At 46.2% G+C, this 22333-nt stretch overlaps 1 protein-coding gene and 1 pseudogene across 14 annotated transcripts in view; one reads left to right on the forward strand and one right to left on the reverse strand.

The window, feature by feature from the left end:
- Nucleotides 1-440: 440 nt before the first annotated feature.
- The window catches only part of KALRN (kalirin RhoGEF kinase), a 641436-nt gene continuing 619543 nt past the window's right edge, over nucleotides 441-22333 (forward strand). For 4 of the 14 annotated variants that reach the window (XM_032406711.1, XM_032406713.1, XM_032406719.1 and 1 more), the window contains exon 1: nucleotides 441-570. In XM_032406711.1, coding sequence (XP_032262602.1) covers nucleotides 498-570 — 73 coding nt within the window. In that variant the 5' untranslated portion in view covers nucleotides 441-497. The remainder of the gene's footprint in view (nucleotides 571-22333) is intronic. The other 10 variants (XM_032406721.1, XM_032406712.1, XM_032406723.1 and 7 more) reach the window with 4 other exon arrangements.
- Nucleotides 6111-6217, reverse strand: LOC116634231 (annotated as a pseudogene).

Consider the following 22333-nt stretch of genomic DNA (forward strand, 5'->3'; position numbering starts at 1 on the left):
GCGTGCGAGGGAGGGAGTCAGCGAGCGAGCGAGAGAGCGAGGGAGGGAGGAGGTAGAGAGACAGGGAGGGTGGGAGGGAGGAGGAAAAATAAAGAGGAGAGCGGAGCAGGGCTGAACAATAGAGACAGGCAGACGGGCGAGGAGGAGAGCCAGCTGCCGCTGCTGGGGGACAGCGGGCGCCCAGGCAGCCCGGACCCCGGCCCCGGCCCGGCCCCGGCCAGACAGCAGGCGGCCAGCGCCCGCGGGGAAGGGGTACCATGGGGGAGCCGGCGGCAGGCGCCCCCAGCCCGCCGCGCGCCTCCGCCTGAGGGAGGCTGGGCGTCCTCTGTCCCAGCCCCGCCGCCCCAGCCGCCCGAGCCGCCCGCCCTCGAAGCCGCGAGTCCGCTCGGTCTGCGGCCGCGGCCGCTGCGCCCCGCGCCCTCCGCCCAGCGGGCGCCCAGCAGCCCTCGGCCCCGGGCTCGGCCGGCCCCGGCTGCCCGCGGACGCCTCCCTCAGTCATGAACCCCCCGGAGGGGGCAGCGGAGGAAGGAGGAGCCGCCGACTCGGACGTGGACGCCTTTTTCCGGACAGGTAAGCTGGGCAGGGCGCTGGGGGCCCGCGGGAGGGCTGCTGCCTGGGACGCGGCGTGTCGGACAAGTTTGGGGAAGGAGGGCTGTTGCTGGGGTGTGCGTGTCGGGGGTCAGTCCCCGTCGTCGGGCTGGAGTTGCGGAGATTCTTGTTGTTATGGCAATGCTGCTTGCGTTTTGGGGAGGGGTGGGGGCTGGGAGTCAGGCACCCCTCGGCGTTCACCCCACTTGCGGGAGTCGGTGTTGGGGAGGCGGGAGGCGGTCCCCTCGGCCGCCTTCTCCCGGAGCGCGGGGATGGGGCGATGTTGGATCACTTTGCAGCGCGCGGCTCTGCTACCGGCGTCCCCGGCCCCTCCCTCGGCTCCCCCCTCCCCCAGCGCCTGTCAGCCAGCCTCCGGCCGCCCTGGGCTGGCACCCCTTCTCGGGCCAGGGGCCCGGGGCCCTGACGCGTAGAGTGGGGCAGCGGGGACCGGGAGTCGCGCACGCTGCTGACTGACAGTCCGGAGCCGGGCGGACCAAGGACGGTCATGCCTGGTGCGTGTGGGGAGCCGGCGTCTCCGACTCGAGAGGCAGACGGGGCTGGGAGGGCAGTGGGCGCCTCGGACCTCCTCCGTGTCCTCCTCTTCTCCAGTTCTGGGAACGGATGAGCTTTTCCTAAGAATCACTCATTCCTGGAAGTGTGAGTTAGCGTCCTCCTCATCACACCCACTGAATCTTTGCTTGCCTGTGGTGTATAGAGCCCCCAGATCTGTCTTTACAGCTGTTTGCGGCGCCTGCCCCCTCCCATCCCCCCAGGTCTATAGCTCTCCTTGTTCCCTGGCTTCACAGCCCCTTCCCCAGAACAGACCCCCTCATCTCCCACCACCTGTGGCCCTGTTTCTCTGCCGGCCAGGGATTCCCCAATCTCCCGTTTACCTGTGGCTTCCACCAGTTCCCCATCTCCCACGTCTGGAACCATTTTGTCTGGAATCTTTGTCCCAAGGAGTGTGATAAGTTATGGGGACGCTGCACATCTGCCCTCTCTTTCCATAAGTTGGATTAGAGGACATGAACTGGTGGGGTCAAGGATCAGGTTAGCTCTGAAGGCTCTCTGCACATCCATCTGTTTCCTAATCTCATTGCCTTGCCCTAGAGGTCATCTCTAGGGAAGAGGGTGGGGTACTTTCTTGGGGAGACTTGTGGCTTTAGAAGTCAAGACTTGGTTGGCCCATATGTTCATTTTCTGGTTGGTCTGAAGAGGAAAGAACTGGAGGACAGGAGCTGATGCCAGGGCCTGGAAAAAAGCAGAGGAAGCCCCTGTTATCCTCTCCTGCTTCCCAGGGCTCAGCCTTGCTTCTCTCCTTCCTTCCTCTTCCCCAGACCTGCATTCTATATATGCATTCTTATCCCCTCTCCCCCCACCCCGTCAGTCTCTGTCTCTTGCACTCACACACTGCCCAGGACCCAAAGCATGGATTCTAAAGAGGCTCCTGACCTAAGTTTATAACCTGGCATCTAGGGGAGAGGTTCCCTCGCGTAAGTGATAACCGGAAACTCTCATCAGGAGGTCTCTCCTGACATCCTCCACCCCCCTTGCCTCCCATCTCTGGCCAAAGTCTGTCTTTTCTTAGCTCTAGGGGAAAAAACTCTTGGGAGTGTGAACCTTCCCACCTTCCCTTTCTGGACCCCACTTTCATCTTTTGGCAACCACTCCTCCTTCCCATCTAAATACTAGTTCCTGTCCATTCTCTGTCCCAGGCCCTTGGAGCTGAGTTCAGTTTCTGGAGGCTTGATAATTTCACACAGTGTTAATGGTGTTAATGGCCTATAATGGTCCAATGTGTTACTTTTCCCAGGGCCTTTCAAAACACAATGTGTGACTTACATTGTCTAGCCCTGGCTCAGATCGCAGAGTAAATAGCAGACTGGGGTCTGTCTCCTGTGGGACTCCTGTTGAGGATGTTCTCCTTCCTCCTTGGGCAGCCTTTGTGTGTGTGTGTGTGTGTGCACGGGGGGGTCTGATGTGTACTTAGAATCAGAGAAAGGTTAAATTCTCAATGAATAAGGCTGGAAATAACTGATGACCTGTAACAAGTTGCAAGTCGGGGTGTATACTGCCAATGGCTGGGTCTAGGACTGCCTCCCTCCCATCCCCAAAGGGGTCCTCTGTGCTCTGCTTCCTGATCTTTCCTCCTCTAGTTTCTAGCCTGGGCTCTTGCTGAGGATTCTTAAGCCTGGAATAAGGCCATATTTTGTAACCTTCTCCCTTCTGATTCTCCATCTTTATGGAACATAGCACTGTACTGATAGGCCAGACAGATTATACATTTATTCAGTTGAACAACCGAGAAAACTTCAAACACATTTTCAAAGTCCCTAGCACTAAAGTTACACCTTACTTCCTGGAGGAAAATTTTACATGCATAAGGACCAGACTGGCAATTGCTTTGCCAAAGCCCTGGCATACTATGCTTCTACTAAGGCATGTTTCGAATAATTCTGTCATTTTGATCCCTTACTTGTCCTCTTCTGATTATTTTGGTATTTCAGTTCTCTTGACCAACTGAGTAAGCTGGATTCCCTAAATCTCAAGTCCCTGTACACACACACACATGCACAAACATGCACCCTAGCCCACTATTCTTATATATTGGTGGATTCCATCACAATAGTTTTATTGATCCTTTTTATGATGTAGAGGAGGCCAACTATAGGAACTGGGAATAGAAACCAGTTGGAATAGAAAACCATCAAGGACCTTTCAACTCCTACTAGGAGCCTTCTGCTGTCCAGGGTGCTGTGGAATACAAAAGAAATATTCAAAGTGGTCTTTAATCTAGAAGAACTTTTAAAAAGGAGTTTGACAATTATTGCTCACTTGGAGATTAATTAGTAAACATTATGGTTCTATAAGATAAAAAGTTGACAGAACTATAGACGAGGTAGAATCAAAGGTAGTCCTTGAAGGGGGCTAGAGAATGGGAGGAACAGCATGGGTAAAAGGCACAGAGGAGAGGAATTTGGGACATTGACATTGAGGTTCCTGGGCACCAAATAGAGGGGGTAGGTTAGGGAGTAATAGGACGTAGGGATAGGTAAGTGGGGCAGGGCCAGATAGGGAGAGGCTGGGAAGCCCAAGAGAGGATTTGGGTTTGATTCAGTCAGTAGGGAGTCATTTTAGGTTCTTGAGCAAGGTACTTCTTGAACAAAGTGGCATTTGGAAAGGTTAATCTGGGGGTAATATGAGAGATGAAGCGGAGAAAAGAGAGAAAGAATCCAGAGAGATAGGACAGTGATTCAGAGCTGAGTGGGAGGGAGCTTGGTCTGGGTTGGTGGCAAAAAGGATGGGGAGTCAGGGACAGCTCTGAGAGACATTTTTCAGAGGTAGAAATGTGGAGATTTGTTGACAAACTAGCTATCAGGGGTGGGGGTGGGGGGAGAAGAAAACTAAGCCTCTGAGGAAATGGAAGTAGCTGGGTTGAGAGTGTAGAGGACTAGCAGTGTGCCAACCGACATGGTCTGACTGAGGATAGGAACCGGTTTGCGGGGCAGATGATGATGTTGGCCTTGGAGGTCGTGAACTAGAGATGACCGATGGAGCCAGGTGGAGCTTTTTTGTGGAAAAAATGGGACTCAAGACAAGAGCATAGGCAGGAGATTCTGGCTGGTGATGTGGACTTGGAAGTCTTCTGGGTCAAGGCTGGATGCAGCTGAAGCTTTGGCTGTCAGACGGAGGGAGTGGAGGGAAGAGGGGAAGGACTAAAGTTAGAATTTGGGTGAAAACCCCTTCTTTGTAACATGGCAACAAAGGAGACTTGATCCTGGAGACCCCAGGGAGTCCACGTGGGATCTGAAGTGAAGACAGGCTGCAGACAGGTTGAGTAAGAAGAGCGCTGGGTAAGTGTCACTGGGTGTGATGAACACAGGGCCACTGCGAGCTCTTGGGAGCACAGTATTAGAAGAGACAGTCAAATTAGGGATGTGGGGTGGTGGGTAGGAACCCATGACTTGCACAGTTTATCAGTGAAAGGAAAAAGAGGTTGGGCGCCAGTCAGAAGAAATGTTAGTGTCAAGAAAAGGAGTTTTCCCTTTTTTGCCAGGGAGTCAGAAGAGGTTTGTAGGTGGAAGGGAGAAAGCTTATAGACAGGGAACACTGAAGATGCTAGATTAATTGTTGCATTAGATATCTGGAGAGGTGAGACAAAAGTAGGTTCCCTAACAAATACAAGAGCTTAGTTTTGGTGAGCAGAGGAGAAAACTCTTTTTTTTTTGAGACTAAGAGGAAAAAAGAGTTAAGAGGATAAGTGAAAAGAGATTGATGTGGAAATATCTTCTACCTCTACCTTTCTGTTGGGCTTCGGTCCTGTGAGTCCAGACAGTTTCAACTGGAGTCTTTGCTGCCACTTGGACTTCAGCCAGCCTCAGACTCAACTCGGTGTGCCTTTCCAACTCCCCACACTAGCTCCTTCTCTTGTGTTCCTTAATTCTGTAAGTGGCATCTCCCCTCTCCCAGTCATGATAATTAAAACCTTGGTATTGTCTGTGAGGAGTTTCTCTCCTCTAATAAACCCTATTGAATTATCTTTCATCATCAGCCCTTGTTGTTCATCTTCAGCCTCGGCCCTAGTTATGTTGCCCATGGCCTCCTTTCTTGTCCCATGGAATTTGCTCTCTCACCCCCACTCCAGGTTAGCACCTGCAGGCAGATGGCACTACTTTTATCACATTGCTGCCTGGTTTATGAACCTACAGTGACTCCCCAGTGTCTTCAGGGTCAAGTCCATACTTCATAGCTCACCTCCAGCCAGGCTGCTCTTCTCACTTCCCAAGGGCATCATCTACCCCTGCACCCCCACTCTCCAAATCCAACTCATTCTTCAAAGACTTGAGCCACCCCTCCTTCTTCTGGGAGCCTTCACAGCTCACAGGACCAACTGTATCCTCTGAATTCCTAAAACACTCACTTGTTTATACTCATTTTCTCACTTCATCAGTGGTATTGTATTGTTTTTAGGCCTTTCATACACATAAGGCTTATCTCCCCCACTGAAGTTACTTGTTATTTGCAGGTGAGGAAAAAGATCTTTTAAAAAAGCTTGTGATTCATCAAAAACAAAAACAAAAACAAATCACCTCCTCCTAATATAGGTAAAACAAACATGGTAAAATATAAGCAGTTGTTTGTATTCACTATATGATTCTTCAAATTTCTCTCTCAGACGATAACCTCATCCCACTTGGACAGAGGAACTGGACATCATTATGTCCAGGTCATCAAGACGATGTTATTTTGGAATAATACCCATTGTGTGCAATTCTTAGAGTAAATATCACCACTCCGCCTGTGCAATGCCAGGCACTGAAGGGGAGTGGTTTCTTTTGCAGCAAAGGAAAACGTCTCTTTTTGACACATTCTTGATGCCCCAGAATGATGCTTAATTCAATGTTTATTGTTCCTTTTTGATTCTCCTTCACTTCCATCCATCATGAGTTGAGCTTTAGGTCACATCATTTTCCAGGAACTTCTTGGGGAGTATTGAGAGGACTTTGTTGTCCTAGAGATGGAATGTTGTTAATATCTCTAATATTGTATTTGTACAGGCTATTTCTATTAGCAATAATCGCGCCTCGGATAAACCTCATTGGCTACGATACTGCCACTGCGCAAAGCTTTGTACAGGCTCTTTCTACAGTAATATATTTTAGAACATATCAATGGCATCCAAGCTTCATCCTGTGCCACCAGTCATCAATAACTTGATTATTGGCACCTTCTGTCCAATTGTGTTTGATAATCCTTTGGGGAATAGAAGAGGTGTTAGAATAAACTGAAGCTATAGAAAGTGATAAAGGTGAGAAGGTGATAAAAATCTCCCTGACTATAAATATCAGTAAAACACTAGAACAGATGACCAAGGGGTCCTTCTCAGATGGTGGAGAATTAACACTTTTACTTGTCAAACTTCTTTCTGCTTCTGGAGGTAGGCAGTATGGTATGGTATGGTGGTTCTCAACTAGGGGCAATTTTGTCCCCTGGGGAACATTTGGCGATATCTGGAGACAGTTTTTTAATTGTCACAACTTGGCATCTAGTGGGTAGAGGTCTAGCGTGCTGCTCAGCATCTTATAATGCACAGGACAATAAAGAATTTTCCAGCCCCCAAATGTCAATAGTGCTGAGGTTGAGAAAGCCTGGTATAGCCAGAAGATCATGGGCTTTGGATCAGATGGGCCTGGCACTAACCAGGGGTAGAATCTTGGGTAAATTGTTTAATCTCTCTCATTTTCAGTCTTCTGCAAAATCGGACTAAGAATGCTTATTTCACAGGTTGGGAGGATTAAATACGAAAAGTGTATAAAAAGCATCTGGCCATTTCTGACACACAGTGGTAGCGCAAGACATTCTAGCTAGTTGCCCTTGTTGTTCCTGCTTTTTTAAGTGAACATGGTTATGCAGAGGCTGGGGGATCTCCAGAAGAGGTGTTGTGTGGGGCTTTTGCTAGGGGGTGGGAGAGGGTACCAGAGAGGTGCATGATGGAGTTCAGGAATCAGGAGGCTAGGGTTTGGGCTTCTGCTGTCTTTTATTCCTTCATTCAATCATTTGTTTGACAGATATTTATGGGGTGCCTGCTGCGGCTGTGTACTGTGCTATGGGAGTGTATAAAATCATTACAAGAAAGAATATAGAGCAGGAAGGGAAGGATATAAATATGCCCCTTCAGGGAGCACCTGGATAGAAGGGGTGGGAAAGGAAGACAAGCCTGTGAAGGAGGCTGAGAAGGTCAGGCAAGAGAGCAGGAGGTGAACTCTCCCCTTTGCTCTACTCTACTTCTCTGAATGACTTGGGCAAGTGACTTTAACATCTGTGTAAGATGAGGATAATAGCCCCCTCTCCGCTTTCCTGCATAGGGCTGCTGAGAGACTCAAATAAGATACTATATGTGAAAGGTCTTTATAAATTGTACGTTCTATCCAAATACATGTAGATAGTTCCTTCTAAATCGAGCATTCTAGTACTGCACATGCCCCTTCTGACAAGCATGATTTTATTTAATCCGACCTCTATGGGACCTTGCCAGTCCAGGAAGAAAGCAGTCCTTCTCAATTTGGTTTCCCAAAGAGACTGGATGGGGCACCCTTCTTACAACAGGTCAGGACACTCCTGTTCTCTCCCGCTCCGTGAAAGTATAAAAATGCCAACCCCCCGCCCTCGAGGCCCTGGCACACGGCCCTGTGCCTTCTGGAGGAGCCCAGCGAGAATGGAGTTCTTGCTTCCGCCAAGCCTCAGGTGGGTGCAGTGAATCAGTCCTTTCCTGCTCCTTCTCTGTCTGCATGCAGTTCAGACTCCTCCTGCCACTCCTTTGTGTGTGAATGACTGGCAGCAAAATAACTAGGAAATGATTGACGGCCACAGGGCTGTTGGATCAATAGACCTGCTTGAAATCGTGTCTACTGAGGAGTGAAGGAACAGAAAGAATCAGCTGGGAGGACAGAGGAATTAATTCAAGGAAGTAGAGAAGAAATTGTTGGAGAATTAGCTTTGTCTCCTCCCCTTCTGCCCAAGGCCTAATTATTAGAAGGGAACTGGACACTAGCTAGAAAACATGGATACAAGGGATAAACAGGTGGGAGAGTGAAAAGTGGCAGATGAACTGTGCTCTCAAGGAAGTGGTTACTTCTCGAGCTGAGGCTTGAGGAGGGGTAGGATTTAGATGGGGAGGACAGCAAGTGTGTTCCCAGGCTGGAATGATGTTAGAAGGAGGTATGAAGACCCATGGCGTATTTGGGCCAGTAAATGGTCTCAGAGGATGCAGGTGGAGGTTCAGTGGGAGATAAAACTTAGAAGGGGGTTTGGACCAGGTTGATTAATTACGACATTTACAAACATATACTGGGCTCCCAGATCTTAAAAGGCTTTGAATGGCAGGCCAAGGAGTTTGGTCTTTATTTGCAGTTTCCTTTTGGGAGCCACTAAAAATTTCTGGATGGGATGGAGGCATGATCAGGAAGATAAATCTGGCAGCCCTATGGAGGGTCCATTGGAATGGGAGAGGAACTGCTGGCCAGCACTGGATTAGGAGACCACTGTGATAGGGGGGGTCTGAACTTGAGATGCCACAGTGGGAATGGAGAGGAGGGGGGTGGATGTGAGGGACCTCTTGGACATAGAGTCTATGGGACTTGGCAACTTGGATGTAGAGGCGTCAAAAAAGAGGCAGTAATCAAGGATTACTCCAAAGCTTAGAGCCTGGGTGACTGGGAGGATGGAGGTACCCTAAATGTAAATCAGGAGTTAGGAAGAAGAGGAGCAGCTATAGGGACGCAGGAGGAGAGGGAGGGTTTGGGAGTTTACTTTGGGACATGTTGCATTTCAGGTGTCAGTGAATAAGCTAAGGGAGGTGTTGGTTCTGTAGGCGGGTAAGGAAGGAATCTGGAGCTTTGGAGGGAGGCCAGAGCTGGAAATATAGATTTGGGAGATATCCGTAAGAAGTTGTGGCTGGAGCTATCAGAATAGATGAGATAATAAATGAAAAGCATATACAGACTTAAGGGCAGAGGGCCAAGGACAGGGCTGTAGGCGCAAGCGTAGGGCTGGAGGAGAACCAGGGGAGAATAGTGCTTGGAGAAGAATGCTGCAGAGAGGTTGAGGGAGATGGGGACTGAGCACACAGCCTTGGTTCTGGAAATTGAGGGATCATTGGTAACCTTTGAAATAACAGTTTCAATCATGTAGGAGAGGTGGAATTCAAATTGCAAGGGGAATGGGGAGTGAGTGGTTGGGAGGAAGTTGTGGGAGTGCATATAGATGACTCTTTGGAAAGGTTTGGCTGTGAAGGGAAGGTTAAAAATAGTGAGGTAGTTGGAGATGGGTAACAGTTGAGGGGAGGCTTTTTTTAGGTAGGGAAGATATGTGAATACCTAGGGGTGGGGAGGAGGGAGAAGGCAGGGATGAGGAAGAGAATGAATATTTAGGAAAGAGAGAAGCAATAGTTGGAGGAAGCTCCTGGATGGGCCTGGAGGTGTGGATCTCAAGGTCAGCAGAGGGGTGAGCCTTGAGCCAGAGGAGGAGGTGGTATAGGCAGACCTGAGTGAAGTAGCTGGCTGGAAAGGCCTTTGGCTGAGGGCACATGTGCCTGATCAACAGCCCCCGTAGAGAGAGCACCCGCTGGTTGGAGGGCCAGGGGCTGCTGGTGGTGTGCTTGGGGAGGGTTGCCAAAGCTGAGGGCAACTGTGAAATGGACGAGCTGGGTTGGCATGGCCCTAGGAGGCCCTTGGGCAGAGAAGCTGGGGAGCCGGCTGGGAGATCCCAAATTAGCAATCCTTTTAGAAGTGCTGGTGGCTTTCTTTTGCAGGCGGAGGTGGGATTTGCTTCAGCCTATGGTGGGGTCTGCAGAATTATCTCCTACAGGGTCTGAGGCAGAGAGGCAAGTCTCTGCAGGGGAGGGTGAGGGAGGAGAGGAGAGAGGGAGGTAGACCCACGCAAGAAGGTGTCAGGCAGCTTTAGGCAGTATGTCTGTTGGGGATGGGACCTAATCTTGAATTTCCAGAGTTTCCTTAATGTCTCTAGAAGTCCTAGAAGAAAGAGGAAGCAGAGTAGGGCTTATGGGAGAGCCTCTTGTACATTCTTCTCCATGAGGGACCCTTCACACAAGAGGGAAGATGCCAGTGAGCATGGCCCCAAAGCATTTCCTCTGACTCATTTTAGGGCAAACCCAAGAACTGTCATCAAGTGAGGGGTCTTATGTGGCTATCCAGAGGGGGAAGGAGTAGGAAACAAGGGACTGGCATTAGCATAAGGTGGGCTATGTGGGACTGGGTTTAGAGTCCCTAGACTAGGAGGAGGTGGGATTTCCTTAGGTGTGGCTCAGTCCCTGAATCTTAGTCTTAGATCAGGAATTTACCAGTCGTGTGGCCTTGTGTAAGTTACAGCCTCTCCAGGCTTCAGTGTCTTCATCTATAAAATGGGTAAAAAAAATCCTTACCTCTCAGAATTGCTTGATGTGTATAGATATAGTATATATTGTGATATTTATGTGCATATTATAAATAGTAATAGAAATGGGATTACATTATAATAATAGAATATAATTGTGTATGTATGACTATATTACACATATATTACAATCATATTACTAGTTAGATGAATGTTTTTATTTTCCAAATGATGAGATTATGATGCTTCAATAGCTTCCTTCTCCCCTCACCTCCCTTCCTCTCTTCTCTCCTTCCCCTCTTTCCCCCTTCCCTCCCTCCCTCCCTCCCTTCCTCCCTTCCCTAACAGTGTAGAGATAGATAAGGATGGAATTTTTAAGCTTGCATTTACAGTTATTCCAGGGCATGGCAGGCAGGGACTGGGAATGTAGCTAAAATCCCCGCCTTTTACACTCTTACCCCGCAGCGAAGGACAATGGGCATCTCTGGGGGGTGGGGAAAGAGTATTGAGTTGGCAGCTGGACAGTGGGCCTAGGAGGAGGCCCGGGAGACTGGCAGATGGCTAATTGGATGTGACAAAAGGGGGCTGGGAGGAGGAGTCTGGGGTCTCCTGGGGGATTTGTGTCTCTGACTTCTTACTGTCCTGGAAAGGAGGTTGTGAGGAGAGGGAGGAGTGGTTCCAGAAGCAGTTGGGGAAAAAGATTGGCAGGACTCCATGTTGGGTGTATGGCCATGGAAAGACAGAGTGCCATTGGGAGTAATGTCACAGCTTTAATTTGGTGGGTGGGTGCAAGATGTTAAGTCTCTTCTCTGTACCCCAGTGCATTGACACATAACGTGCTCAGATACTCGGTTATAAAGAGAATGCTTAACCAAATATTGGAACAGTATAATTTTCTAGCCATTCTTTTTGATCCCAACCACTGAGTTTTGACAGCTAAATATCATTATGACTTTTGATGAGAACTGGACAAAGAACTGATCAATTTTAGCAGAGTATCAGATTTCAGTGAATGGATCTCTTCATTCATTCTTACACTCATTCATTTAAGTGTCAAACACTTGCTGGGCACCTACTAAGTGCCAGGCGCTGGGAGTACACAAACAAGTGAGAAATAATCTTTCCCACAGCAGGCTAACAGTCTAGTGGGATTGACTGACACATGAACAAACGATCTCAGTGTAGCATAGTAAGCGCCCTAAAGAGGATTGCCTGTTGTATGTTGAAAGTAGAGAGGAAGGACCAACAGCCTCACCTGGATGGGTGTGGGACTCACTGAAGACGGGGGTGCTGAGGATGGAGCAGATGAGGAGGTGGTGAAAATGAAGACAGACCACTTCTCCAGAAGTCTGGTAGTAAAAGTAAGGAGAAAAAGGAACTGTTAATTGAAGGGACATTTTGCAAGTACAGGTAGTGTTCGGTTTCTTGATCACAGTGTGATCTGTTTGTAAAATTTCAGAGACCTGTAAACTTATGTGTGCAATTTTATGCATACAAATTGTACTTGAATAAGGACTTTTAAAAGGTGATCAGGTCCAGTGATTTTTTTTTTTTTATTGTCAGAGAAAAATCTTTGAATGTTGAAAAAGTCATGGGAGGAGACAATGGTAGAGAATAAAAGGTAGTTTGTGGGTGGGTGAGATACCAGGGTGGGTACTAGCTTCCTCAAACGTCGGAAAAGCATAAGATTCCCGGTTAAGAGGTTATCTCTAGAATGGAGGGATAGTTCTTCCTCTGTGGCTATGAGGAAAGACCAGGTTGTTTATAGGTCAGATGCTAGAGCTCTTATTAAACTGACCTCCATCTTCTTCGCAAATGGGAGCCAAGGTTATCTGACCGACTGAGGGTTGCTGAGAGCCTGAGAAAAGAGGAGGTGAACTGGATCCATTCGCTGGAGAATGAGTGAGAATTGCATGAAAGAATGATCTGTCCGTTTGAGTTTGGAGTGGGCTGGGTGTGCAGGCTTCTGCATCTTGCTCAGCCCTGGAGGCTCTGGAGTGGATTCAACAACAGTGGACTTTTGAGTTCTTGGGTGGTGACTTGGACAAGATGTGGTGTGCACCAGACTTGTTTGGAAACTAGCCTCTTCCCCAGACCTTACTAAACATTGACGACTCTAGGCCTTTTGGAGGCCTCACCCTAGAAAATGGTCATATCTGGTTTCCCCATATAGGCTGTGCATACCTTTTGCTTTGGACTTGTTTGTATTCTTCTCAATACCCAGATCAGTGCCTTGTGGATAATATTTGCTTGTTTAGTATTTGGTGGCTTGATTTTTTTAAAGAGCTATTTATTGGTGTGTAGGTCATTTGGGAGTTTTATAATGAAACACTATACTAAGGAAATGAATCATTTTTTTGTGGACAGGCAATTCTACTTTAAACAAAAAGACTTATGAAATCAATATTGACTGTGAAATATAGCCCATAACTCTTGTTGCTTCTGGATTAATTAGAGGGGGCCCCTTTTATTGCTTGTGATATTCATGTATTTCAGAGGCACTGGAAAACTAAAGATGCACTCTTCTTTCAGAAAAACCCAGGTAGAAAGTTCAAACGCGCAAATGGATTAATCAATATTGAGTGAGTGTCTGCCATGTGCCAAGTATCATGCTAGATTTTAAGGGTACTCCTAAAGATGGGCAGCAAATAGTCCCTCTTTTTGAAGAATTTATGGTCTTGTTGAGTTATGGGGACTGATATAGGAAAAAATGGCTAATTGGAGATCAATCAGAAAGGGAGTTTCACTCATTCATTGATTCATTTAATATGTATTTATTGTCTATAAACTAAAAGATAATAAACTTAAAAAGTGGTAAACAAGGTTTCATTTAGGGAGATTTGATTTTTGGTATAGTTTCACAGAACATTTATTTTTTATCCTGGAGTTATTTTTCTATTGTAAAAGTAATGCTGGCTCACTGTAGAGTATTTGGAAAATATGATGATGTGTAAAGGATAGAAAGGTCACTGTAAGCCCATCACCCAGAGACAACCTCTGTTTGTTAATTTGAGATATTTCCTTGTGGTCTTGTTTCCTATGTGACTTTCTCCCTTGATCTGTGGTTTGTTTTTTGATCATTAAATTAAGGTGAAAAACAAATTAGGGGGGGCGGTGGTAGACTATTTCCTAAATGCAGCCATTTTTCCCAATTAATGTAAATGTTTGATATACCAGACATTCATAAGCCAATTACCCTTTATATGAGGATAACGTAGGAAGACAGAGGATCTGCTGGTTGTTTGGAGGGGTAAAGGCATTGACACTTATTGTTGTAAAAAATAGTGATGCAAAACAAAAGTACAGTATCTGTGGTCAAAAGTGAATGCTCTTTCTCCCTCTTCCTCCCTGATGTTAAGATAAATTCAACAGACATATATGCCTGTTGCATATAAAAATACATGTTTATACAAATGCATAGCTAGCTTTCTTATTGTATTTAACAAAAAGAGAATCGTGCTATGCCTGTTATTCTCCAACTTGCTTTTATCACTTTATACTCATGGACATTTTTCCATGTCAGTACATATAACTCTACCTCGTTTGTTTTGAGAGTTGTGCTACATTCTGTTGTATGGATGTGCCATGTTTTATTTAACCATTCTCCTAATGATGGACATTTATAACCCAGCTTTTCTGTGGGCCAGTGTTTGATCTGGGACATTATTTTGTCCAAGAGTAGCAAGAAGGGTCACCCATTATTTGATCCTTTTCAAAGGTGACTGTAGGATAACTATAGGTTCAACATGTTTTTCTGCTTTTATCCTCAGAAGAGAGGGAGGACAGCCAGTCCCTGTTCTCTGAAGGATAACTTTCTATGTAATGTTTAAGGACACTTTTGTTAGTGACATTTAAATAAATGGTCCAGGGTATTAGCCTCTTTTGCTGTGTGCCTTTAAGTGACTTAGGAACCAGATTTGCAGTCACCAGTAGCCAAAAAAAAAAAAAAAAAAAAAAAAAAAGCCACATGTATTCTGTGGGCTTGAGTGAAAGTTAATTCCAATACCACAGGTATGGAAGTGCTTTAGGTTGTGTGTGCAAAAGCCATAGTCTGTGTTTGCCTAGAAGAATCTAAGGATGTGATTTGAGAGACCTTGGTTTCCAATTCTACCCACCATTAATTAGCTCTGTGACTGGGCCAAGCCAGCTAACGTGTCCGTTTTTACAGATGGGGCCTCTCTTTCCTCATCTGAAGAAAGAGGTAAGCATACTTGTACTGCCATACCTCATAAGAATAGTATGAGGTCAAGTGGGATAATAGAAGGAGAATGCTTTGGGCAGACAAAATTGCTGACTAAATGTCAGCATTTTTGTCAATTTTGTCAGCTGCCTTTCTCTGGGCTCTCCCTTGGTTTTGAGTGTGGTTGAAAGCTGAGCCAGGGGACTTGGATGGGAGTGACAGCCCGTACTGCATTTGAGGACTGTACATTTTTTCATGTCTGGTAGGAAATTGGCAGCACCAGGGATGGAGTGAAACGTTTCACGATATGTTCCATTTGCTTTTGGAAGAGACACATGTGTATAAGAATGGAAGAGTGGCTCACCTAACTGCCCAGAATGGCTGAGGTTTTCTTTCTGATGGGTGACAGTGTGGCTCAGTTGCACACTTACTCCTTATTACCCAAATGTGTGAAGGAAATGTAGATGTTAAATTTTCTAATGTACAGCTCATCTTTCTCATGAGACCCTACCCCAACTTGACTAGTTTATAGTATATCAAGTTTTTTTTTTTTCTTTCTCTTCCTGGATTAGGTTTTTTTTGATGATTGTTCTTTCAGGTAAATTGCTCAGTCACCCAGATTTCCTCCCACTCTCCCACTTCTCTTTAGAATGGGGTCTGGGTGTGTAGAGGTGTACACATGAACTTGTGGTGGTAGTGGTGGGGGCAGGGAGAGAAGGGTGCTTGGAGCCTCTGAATCATGACTGGTCTGGTCTGGTCTGATCCTTGTACTGGTACTTGCAAAGGTGTGTGGCTAGACCTGTCTTGCTTTTTGGGGTATTGTGTTGATACTCAGCACTAACATTCATATTCTGACTATCTGCCGGTGGAATCAAAGTTCTGACCCCAGGCCTTTGTCTGGTCACTGACTCTCTGAGCACCTCGGAGTACCATCATCAGAGAACAAAGTAATATGTGGTTCCCCAGCTCACTCAGTGCCAACTGTGAGAAGTCAGAAGCTCTGAACCTGGCTCACCTAAGTAGGTACCCACCTTGGCCAGTGTTGTGCCTTCGTCCCCCCACCTCCACACCATGTGGATCATGGTGTGTGACTCATTGGTAGGCATTCTCCTAGAGGCCCACATCTTCCTCAGAAGTGGTCTTAGGATGCTCCGGTGCCTTCACACTTACTGAGATATTATCTTCTAAAGCTGCCTCCCTACAATCTGATTGGGTGTTGAGGTGGGCTTATAGGAGGAGGCCAAGACCCTGGAGTCTGATTTCCTAGACTGAAATTTCCCCATGTTCCCCTGATGCTTGATCCTTCCCTCATGGCAAGAATCTCTCTTATGTCACATCCTGAGTACTCTTTACCTCTTGTTTAAAGTGACCTCAATGGTTAAGTCCACCCAGTCTGGATCTTGATATGTTAATGGGAGTCTGAGAATTCAAGCAGTATACTAAAAAAATCCTGTCCTGGATGTCAAGAGCTGAACATTGATGCTTTCTCTTTGTCTGCTACTATAACTAACCTAAACTTCCATGAGGTAAATAGATGCTTCTGGCAAGAGTAAAGGGAGGTTAAATATATGTTAGGACATGTGAAAGAAAAACATACATTTTAAAAAGTATTACCCAACAACTTTGGGGAGAAAAGTTTAGAAATGGGGCTTCATGAGGATTCCATCTATACACATGGGTGTGTTTGTGTGCACATAAACATTCAAGGGTGTGACGATGTTGATTCTTCCTGCAAGCATGTAGGGAGCACTTCTGACGTCCCTTGCACTGTGGTACAGAGGGGAGTATGGTACAGCCTCTGTCTTCAAGGAGCTCCCGGTCTTCGGAGGGCGAGAGGGTGGCAGTGGATCATATGCAGAGCCGCACTGCCGGATCCTGCTTTCCCAGAGGTTGGTGTGTCAGTCTGGTAAACACAACTGATGTTTCAGTTAGAGGCCTTAATGGGCCTGGTGTCCCCTTACCTTGCTTGGTTCTGCTTTCTGAGTCTCTTCAGTCCCCTAAAATGGCCAGACCTAGTCAGTTTTGCTTTTTCCAAATAAAGCTAACTCCTTTAACATCAGCCTAAGTTTCCACGAACATACTCTATAGAAAGGCCATGGTAAACAAGATCAATTTAAATCGATAATAGATAAAAAGAAAATAAAGTCCAATTCAGGGCTTGTTGCTCTGCTTCTTCCATGATGGAGTTGTTTGTTGTTTTTAACTAAAATTCTTTCATCTCTTTTAGCACAGGAAAACTTCCATATTTTATATAGTGCTTCCGTTCCAAGGCTCCGGGGCTCAAATAGCCCTAGCGGCTATGAGCAGTTTCTATTTTGACCAGGGAAAATGGGAACTCTGGTCTCTGTGAAGGTGGCCGAAACTGGGAGACTGACAAGTCAGATGGGCCAGGAAAGTACAGAGCAAAAATAAAAAAGCAGGTAAATGATGACGCCAGATGATTGGGTCCAAGTAGAAAGAGTAGTAGGCTGGCTGCCAGGAGAACAGTATTATTATTGATAAGCTTGGTAAATCCCTTTCCCTTTCTGAGACTGATAAGAGTGTTGAGCTAATTGGGCTTGAGTGCATTCTGAGCCAACTGGACAACAGAAAAGCCAGCAGGGATAGAAACTAGGTGGTAAGTAGTCTCAGGACATTTATGCCCTGGTTCTGTTTCCATCCTTCTGAGGCTTTTTGTCTCTGCAGCTAGAGACTGTATTGTCAGTCCACCTGGTGTCAGAGCTCGTAAGTGACCCAGCATCCTTGCTGGGTAAGGATGAGCTCTAATTTCTTTGGGAGAGTCATCCTGGTGGTCAGTAGTGGCCTCAAACTATTTTGGCCCTTAGAATATTTTGGAAGACAGACCACGTTTCTGGGACTTCTGGGCTTGTGTTGAAAAACCTACACTTTCTCAGCCTGTTCCTTTGGATCCCAAGCCTGTAAGTAGAGATGTACCTTAACACCCTAGATAATGCCTTTCCTCGAGGTTCCATCAGAGCTGCTCTGCCAAGGCACAAGGAGGACTAACTTACTGATCTTCCTGCCAGGTCATGTCCTTGAACTTGTCTTCTTTTGAGTCAGGTAGAGAAGATGGTGAAAGCAATCCAAAAACCTACATTTCCCAGGGCATGTGCAAACCCAGCCCAGCCACATCATCTCAAAAGGAGGCACTAGGCAATTAAGCAGCTATTTTGGCTTTCTTCTACGTTTCCTTCCACCCAGAACCCCTTCTCCTTTCCTGCACATTCTTTAGACCGTCAGAGAACTCACATTTTGATAGAGGGAAACATTCCATTTTTAAGTAGTACACTAAAGCATTCCAGGTACATGATATGACTACACTAGTGGAATGCGGGGGCACAAATCGGGGAGTGGGGAAGCCTATTTAGGCAGATGTGGTGGTGATCATAGAGGAAGTTGTACTTAAATGGCAATTGGAAGATGAGCTCATTATCCAGAGTGACAGGGTGGGGAGGGGCATTCCTGGCACAGGGAGAAGGGTGGGCAAAGGCAGAGTTGTGCAAGGTCATGGAGAGTTAGACGTTAGGAGATGCATGTGAGATCTTGGATTTTCATATTCCAGGATTTGGACTCTATCCTGTAAGCAGTGGGGAAGCATAAAGGGTTGAAGTGATGGAATAAAAATTATGACTTAGGCCAGGACCGTATTGGAAAAAGGGGCAAAATTGGAGATAAAAATTCTAGTTAGGAAACTACTGAAAGATAGTTGATAACACAGGGGATGTAATGGTGGTGGGTTGTAAGGTCGAAGGGGAGGTAGAGTCTCAGACAATCAGCGGGGTTTTGGCTTGGGTTGTGGGTAAAGGGTGATAGTGCTTTCACCAAGCCTGGCACCATGGGAATCACACTGGCATCCGAGGAACATTTCACAAGCTACTAGAGCTTTCTACTGCGAGGGGGTTTAGCACTGCTTCATTCTTCTACTTCTTTAAACATTTTGAATATAAAACATAAACAAAATGACTGAAGGCTGGACAATTATATACCCAGACATCTTCTCCCATGAGGATGGTTAGTCTGCATGCCCATGTATGTGCATATATGTGCTTGTGAGCACATGTGTGTTGTTGCTTATGGTTTGGATGCAAATGTGTGTGCTGCTTCCATCATACTGGGTTCTCAACACAGTATCATTTTTCAGCATTAAAATTCCCATCACCTCCCAGAAGTGCTCCCTTTAGGATCCATTTCTGCTTGGCTCAGTGTGCACAAACATTCCAGTGGGATTGATTGCTTGTGTCAAATTAATTTTTTCCCTTCCCAGGGAGTGTCTGCCATGTGCAAAGTGGGGAAACCCCTAGGCCTCTAGCCATGTCCAAGTTCAGATAGACATGTAAAGTCAGGCTTGGGTCAAGAATTGGCCTAGATGGCCACAGAGGCTGCACCTGGATGCTTAAGCCACTTTCCCCAGCATGCTTTGTGACTGTTCCTAGGCAACAGGAAAACTTGAAGCTGGGTAGAGATGGCTGCAGATGAGAAGCTTGCATCTTTGCAGTATTAGCTGTGGTACAGCGTCCTCCTCTATGTCCCATTTTCCTGTTACTAATTTCTATAAAGCTTGCAGAAGTCTCTGGAAGCAAATGGAGAAAATGTCCCATTTTCCCGTGACTAATTTCTATAAAGCTTGCAGAAGCCTCTGGAAGCAAATGGAGAAAATGCTGACTGTCCTTCACCTGACTGCTGGGCAAACCTCAGAGAGGAGCTCTGGGGTGGTTTTCTTTTTGGCCCCAGTGCTGGTGCTTTCCTGTAGTTTTGGTGGACCCTCAGAATGGACTTTCCAGGCCTTTTCCTAGCAGGTAGCCCTGAGTTGCATGGTGTTTAGCCAGCCAGTCTTACCACATTGTGCCTGAATCCAGACACCAGATCAGCGGCCTTTCCCATAGTTGGAACCATTGGTTAACTGACCTGTGTACACCAGGGTGGTCTAGGCTATACTGTCTACTGATGAACTAATTAGTATCTCGGCAGTTGAAGCTTTGTGAGATGTGTAATAAAGTCTCCCTGAGAATGGTTATGTATTCTTTTCCTATAACCTGAAATTCTGGAAGTCATGATTAGCATTCATTAACTCTTAAGTTCAGCTTTGTAGGTTATGGTTATCAGTAGGTCCAACCAAAGTTTTCTTATGAGTTTATTGTTTCTACTCTAGTTGAATATAGCTCTTTAATGAGTGCGGTTATGGTAAATATCTTAGCTCATTCCATTAACCACTAGCCTTCATAACCTTTGGAACTTTAGGAAGTCTGGTGAATTCCTCATCCCAAAGGGTAAAATGTGAAAATATCCACATTATCTGGTATGGCAGTTACTTCTTTTGGTGCATGTATGTGGGATTTGGATTCCATTTGCCAAGAACTTTTACATAAATCAATAACAAATGATTTTTAGCATTCTCCAACAGATTCTGTAATGTATCACTTCTAGTGGAGGGTACACGTCAGACTTGGTTATACAATTTGATTCTCTATAATTCTCATAGAATCTGATTGTAATGTCTGGTTTTTGAGCCAGGACAGTTGGACTGCTGGAAGGGTACCGGGTTCACAGAAGTCTGCTAAGCTGTGGTCAGAGTGGTTCATCCTCACCGCCTCTCATGCTATCCGACGTGTCTCTTGAATCCAAAAGGAGGTCATCTAATTTCTTCTCTCTACCCAGTTCCTAAACTCTTACAGCCTTTCAATATGTTCTGTCTAGTTTGTTTTGATTTATTTATTTGATTTGTTATTCACAGAGGTGATACTCTGAGATGTTTTTCAGACCATCCTAATTATTTTATGTAGCGTTATGCTAGACATTAAATAAGCATATCTGTGACTTTCCCCTTAGCTTTTAGTTTTCCCCATGAGAAAGACAAGGCAGCTGCTCAGACAGACCCATAGCCAGTATGCGATCCTGTGCTCCCTTAGGTTTCCCAGAGGCTCTAGGACCATAGAACTCTAGATCTGGCAGGACCTGCTGCCAGAAGTGGCACCATGAACTCCAACCCTAAGTCTCTTTAATGCAGAGCAGAAGGGCAATTCCTTTAGGACTCTGTCAAGCACTCTGGTGGGTGCCATTTTTTTTTCCATGCCAAAACTTTTAAGTTCTTATGCATTTAAATAGTTCTGTATCCAGGTACACGCTTTATTCCTTCCTTCCAGGACTCTTGATATGTGCGCTCCTGAGGCTTTGTACTCTGGGACTTTTCCATTTCTGGGCTGTGGAATTCAATTTTATCTCCCCATACATCAGCTTAGATGGTGATAACCTTGCAAATTCCTGGAGAGCCTTTGTGGAGGTTAAGAACAAAGGAGGTAATTTATCTCTTCAAGTGTCAGGGCTTTTAACCCTATGTTTTTCATCCTGTCCTTTAGGGTTGTGTTAACTTTTTGCTGTCCCTCCCCTGCATGTCATGTGCATGTTGTAGTTGGGGCTGTGCTTTCCAGATACTGCTCAGGCCTTGAAAGGAAATTCATCTATGATTATTTTATTTCGGGGGAGACTCACTCCAAAACATGAACAGTGGAAGGCTGCTCTGCTTTGGATGTCAGTAGAGACCTTCTCAAGTCTGCTGGCTGGCTTGTGGCATAGACTGTGGCTGCAGTGTGATGTGGTACAAAGGCGCATGTCTCCAGTCTGGAGTTGAGGGCCTGGTGTGCTTCTCTCAGCTCTGTGCTGGCCTTCTGTGTGCTCTCTATAAAGTGAAGGTGCTGAAATGGATGATTACTGAGGTACCTTTCTTCTCTAAGTCATTTTGAGGTCTTTTTGAGAATCTACTTAGGAGAAGGTCCTCCTTTGCTTATCTCAACTCCAAGAAAATGCTGGTCCTATAAAGATTGACGGGGGTGGGGGGTGGAGGTGGGGGTGGGTCCCTGTCTTTGCACATGACATACAACATTCAGAATAAATTGCCACCAGCTGATCTGTTCCTAGTCATTAGAAATCCACCAATAACTGAACTCCTAGCCTTGCCAATCTCTGGGTGAGCTGTACAGAATAAATTCTGAGCCAGTTATAGTATCCTTAGTTCATACTTTTATAGGACCTGCCAAGTATTTATGGGCTTCCTAAGAAAGTGCAGTCAACAATTTGGGGGTAGCTATAATCTATTTATAACAACTACTCTCAAACATGGTTTGTTTCCTCTCCTGGTCTGTAAAGAAGATTTTTAAAAGGAGAAAAATTTTGTTTGAATTTTCTCAGAGCCTCCAACTTCTTTAAATTGGATATTTGGCAAATCTTTTTCCCCAGAGATATTTGTCTTGCCTGGCCCTGCCAGATCTTTTCCCTCCCTATTAGAGGGAGTTTTACTTCCATTGATTTATACTTTACCACATTTGGCTTGATCAAGAGCTGGTGGGGAGGGCAGTTGTCAGAGGGCTCCTTCCTCTGGACATTAAGCCTCCAGGACCATATCCTGTTCTTTTTTTTTAGAGCCCCCCCGCCACCCCATCTTCTGCCACTCTATCTTGAGATACAAGTATTATTCTGGAAGCTGGGCAGAGGGTGAGAAACTGGGACTGAGGAAGCAGAAGGTCAAGAAATTCTCCAAGTTCGTAGAATGATCAACAGTCAGACCAGAGAGGGTAGCCAGGTCAGCATGCACCCCAAACTCAGATTCGGGACAGCAAGGGGCCAGGGAGGAGGAAGATAGATAAAAGCCAAGAAGGTGAAATGGTAGAAGGTCAGTCAAGG

The sequence above is a fragment of the Phoca vitulina genome, unplaced genomic scaffold, assembly GCF_004348235.1.
Source record: "Phoca vitulina isolate PV1807 unplaced genomic scaffold, GSC_HSeal_1.0 scaffold8, whole genome shotgun sequence".
Taxonomy (NCBI): Eukaryota; Metazoa; Chordata; class Mammalia; order Carnivora; family Phocidae; genus Phoca; species Phoca vitulina.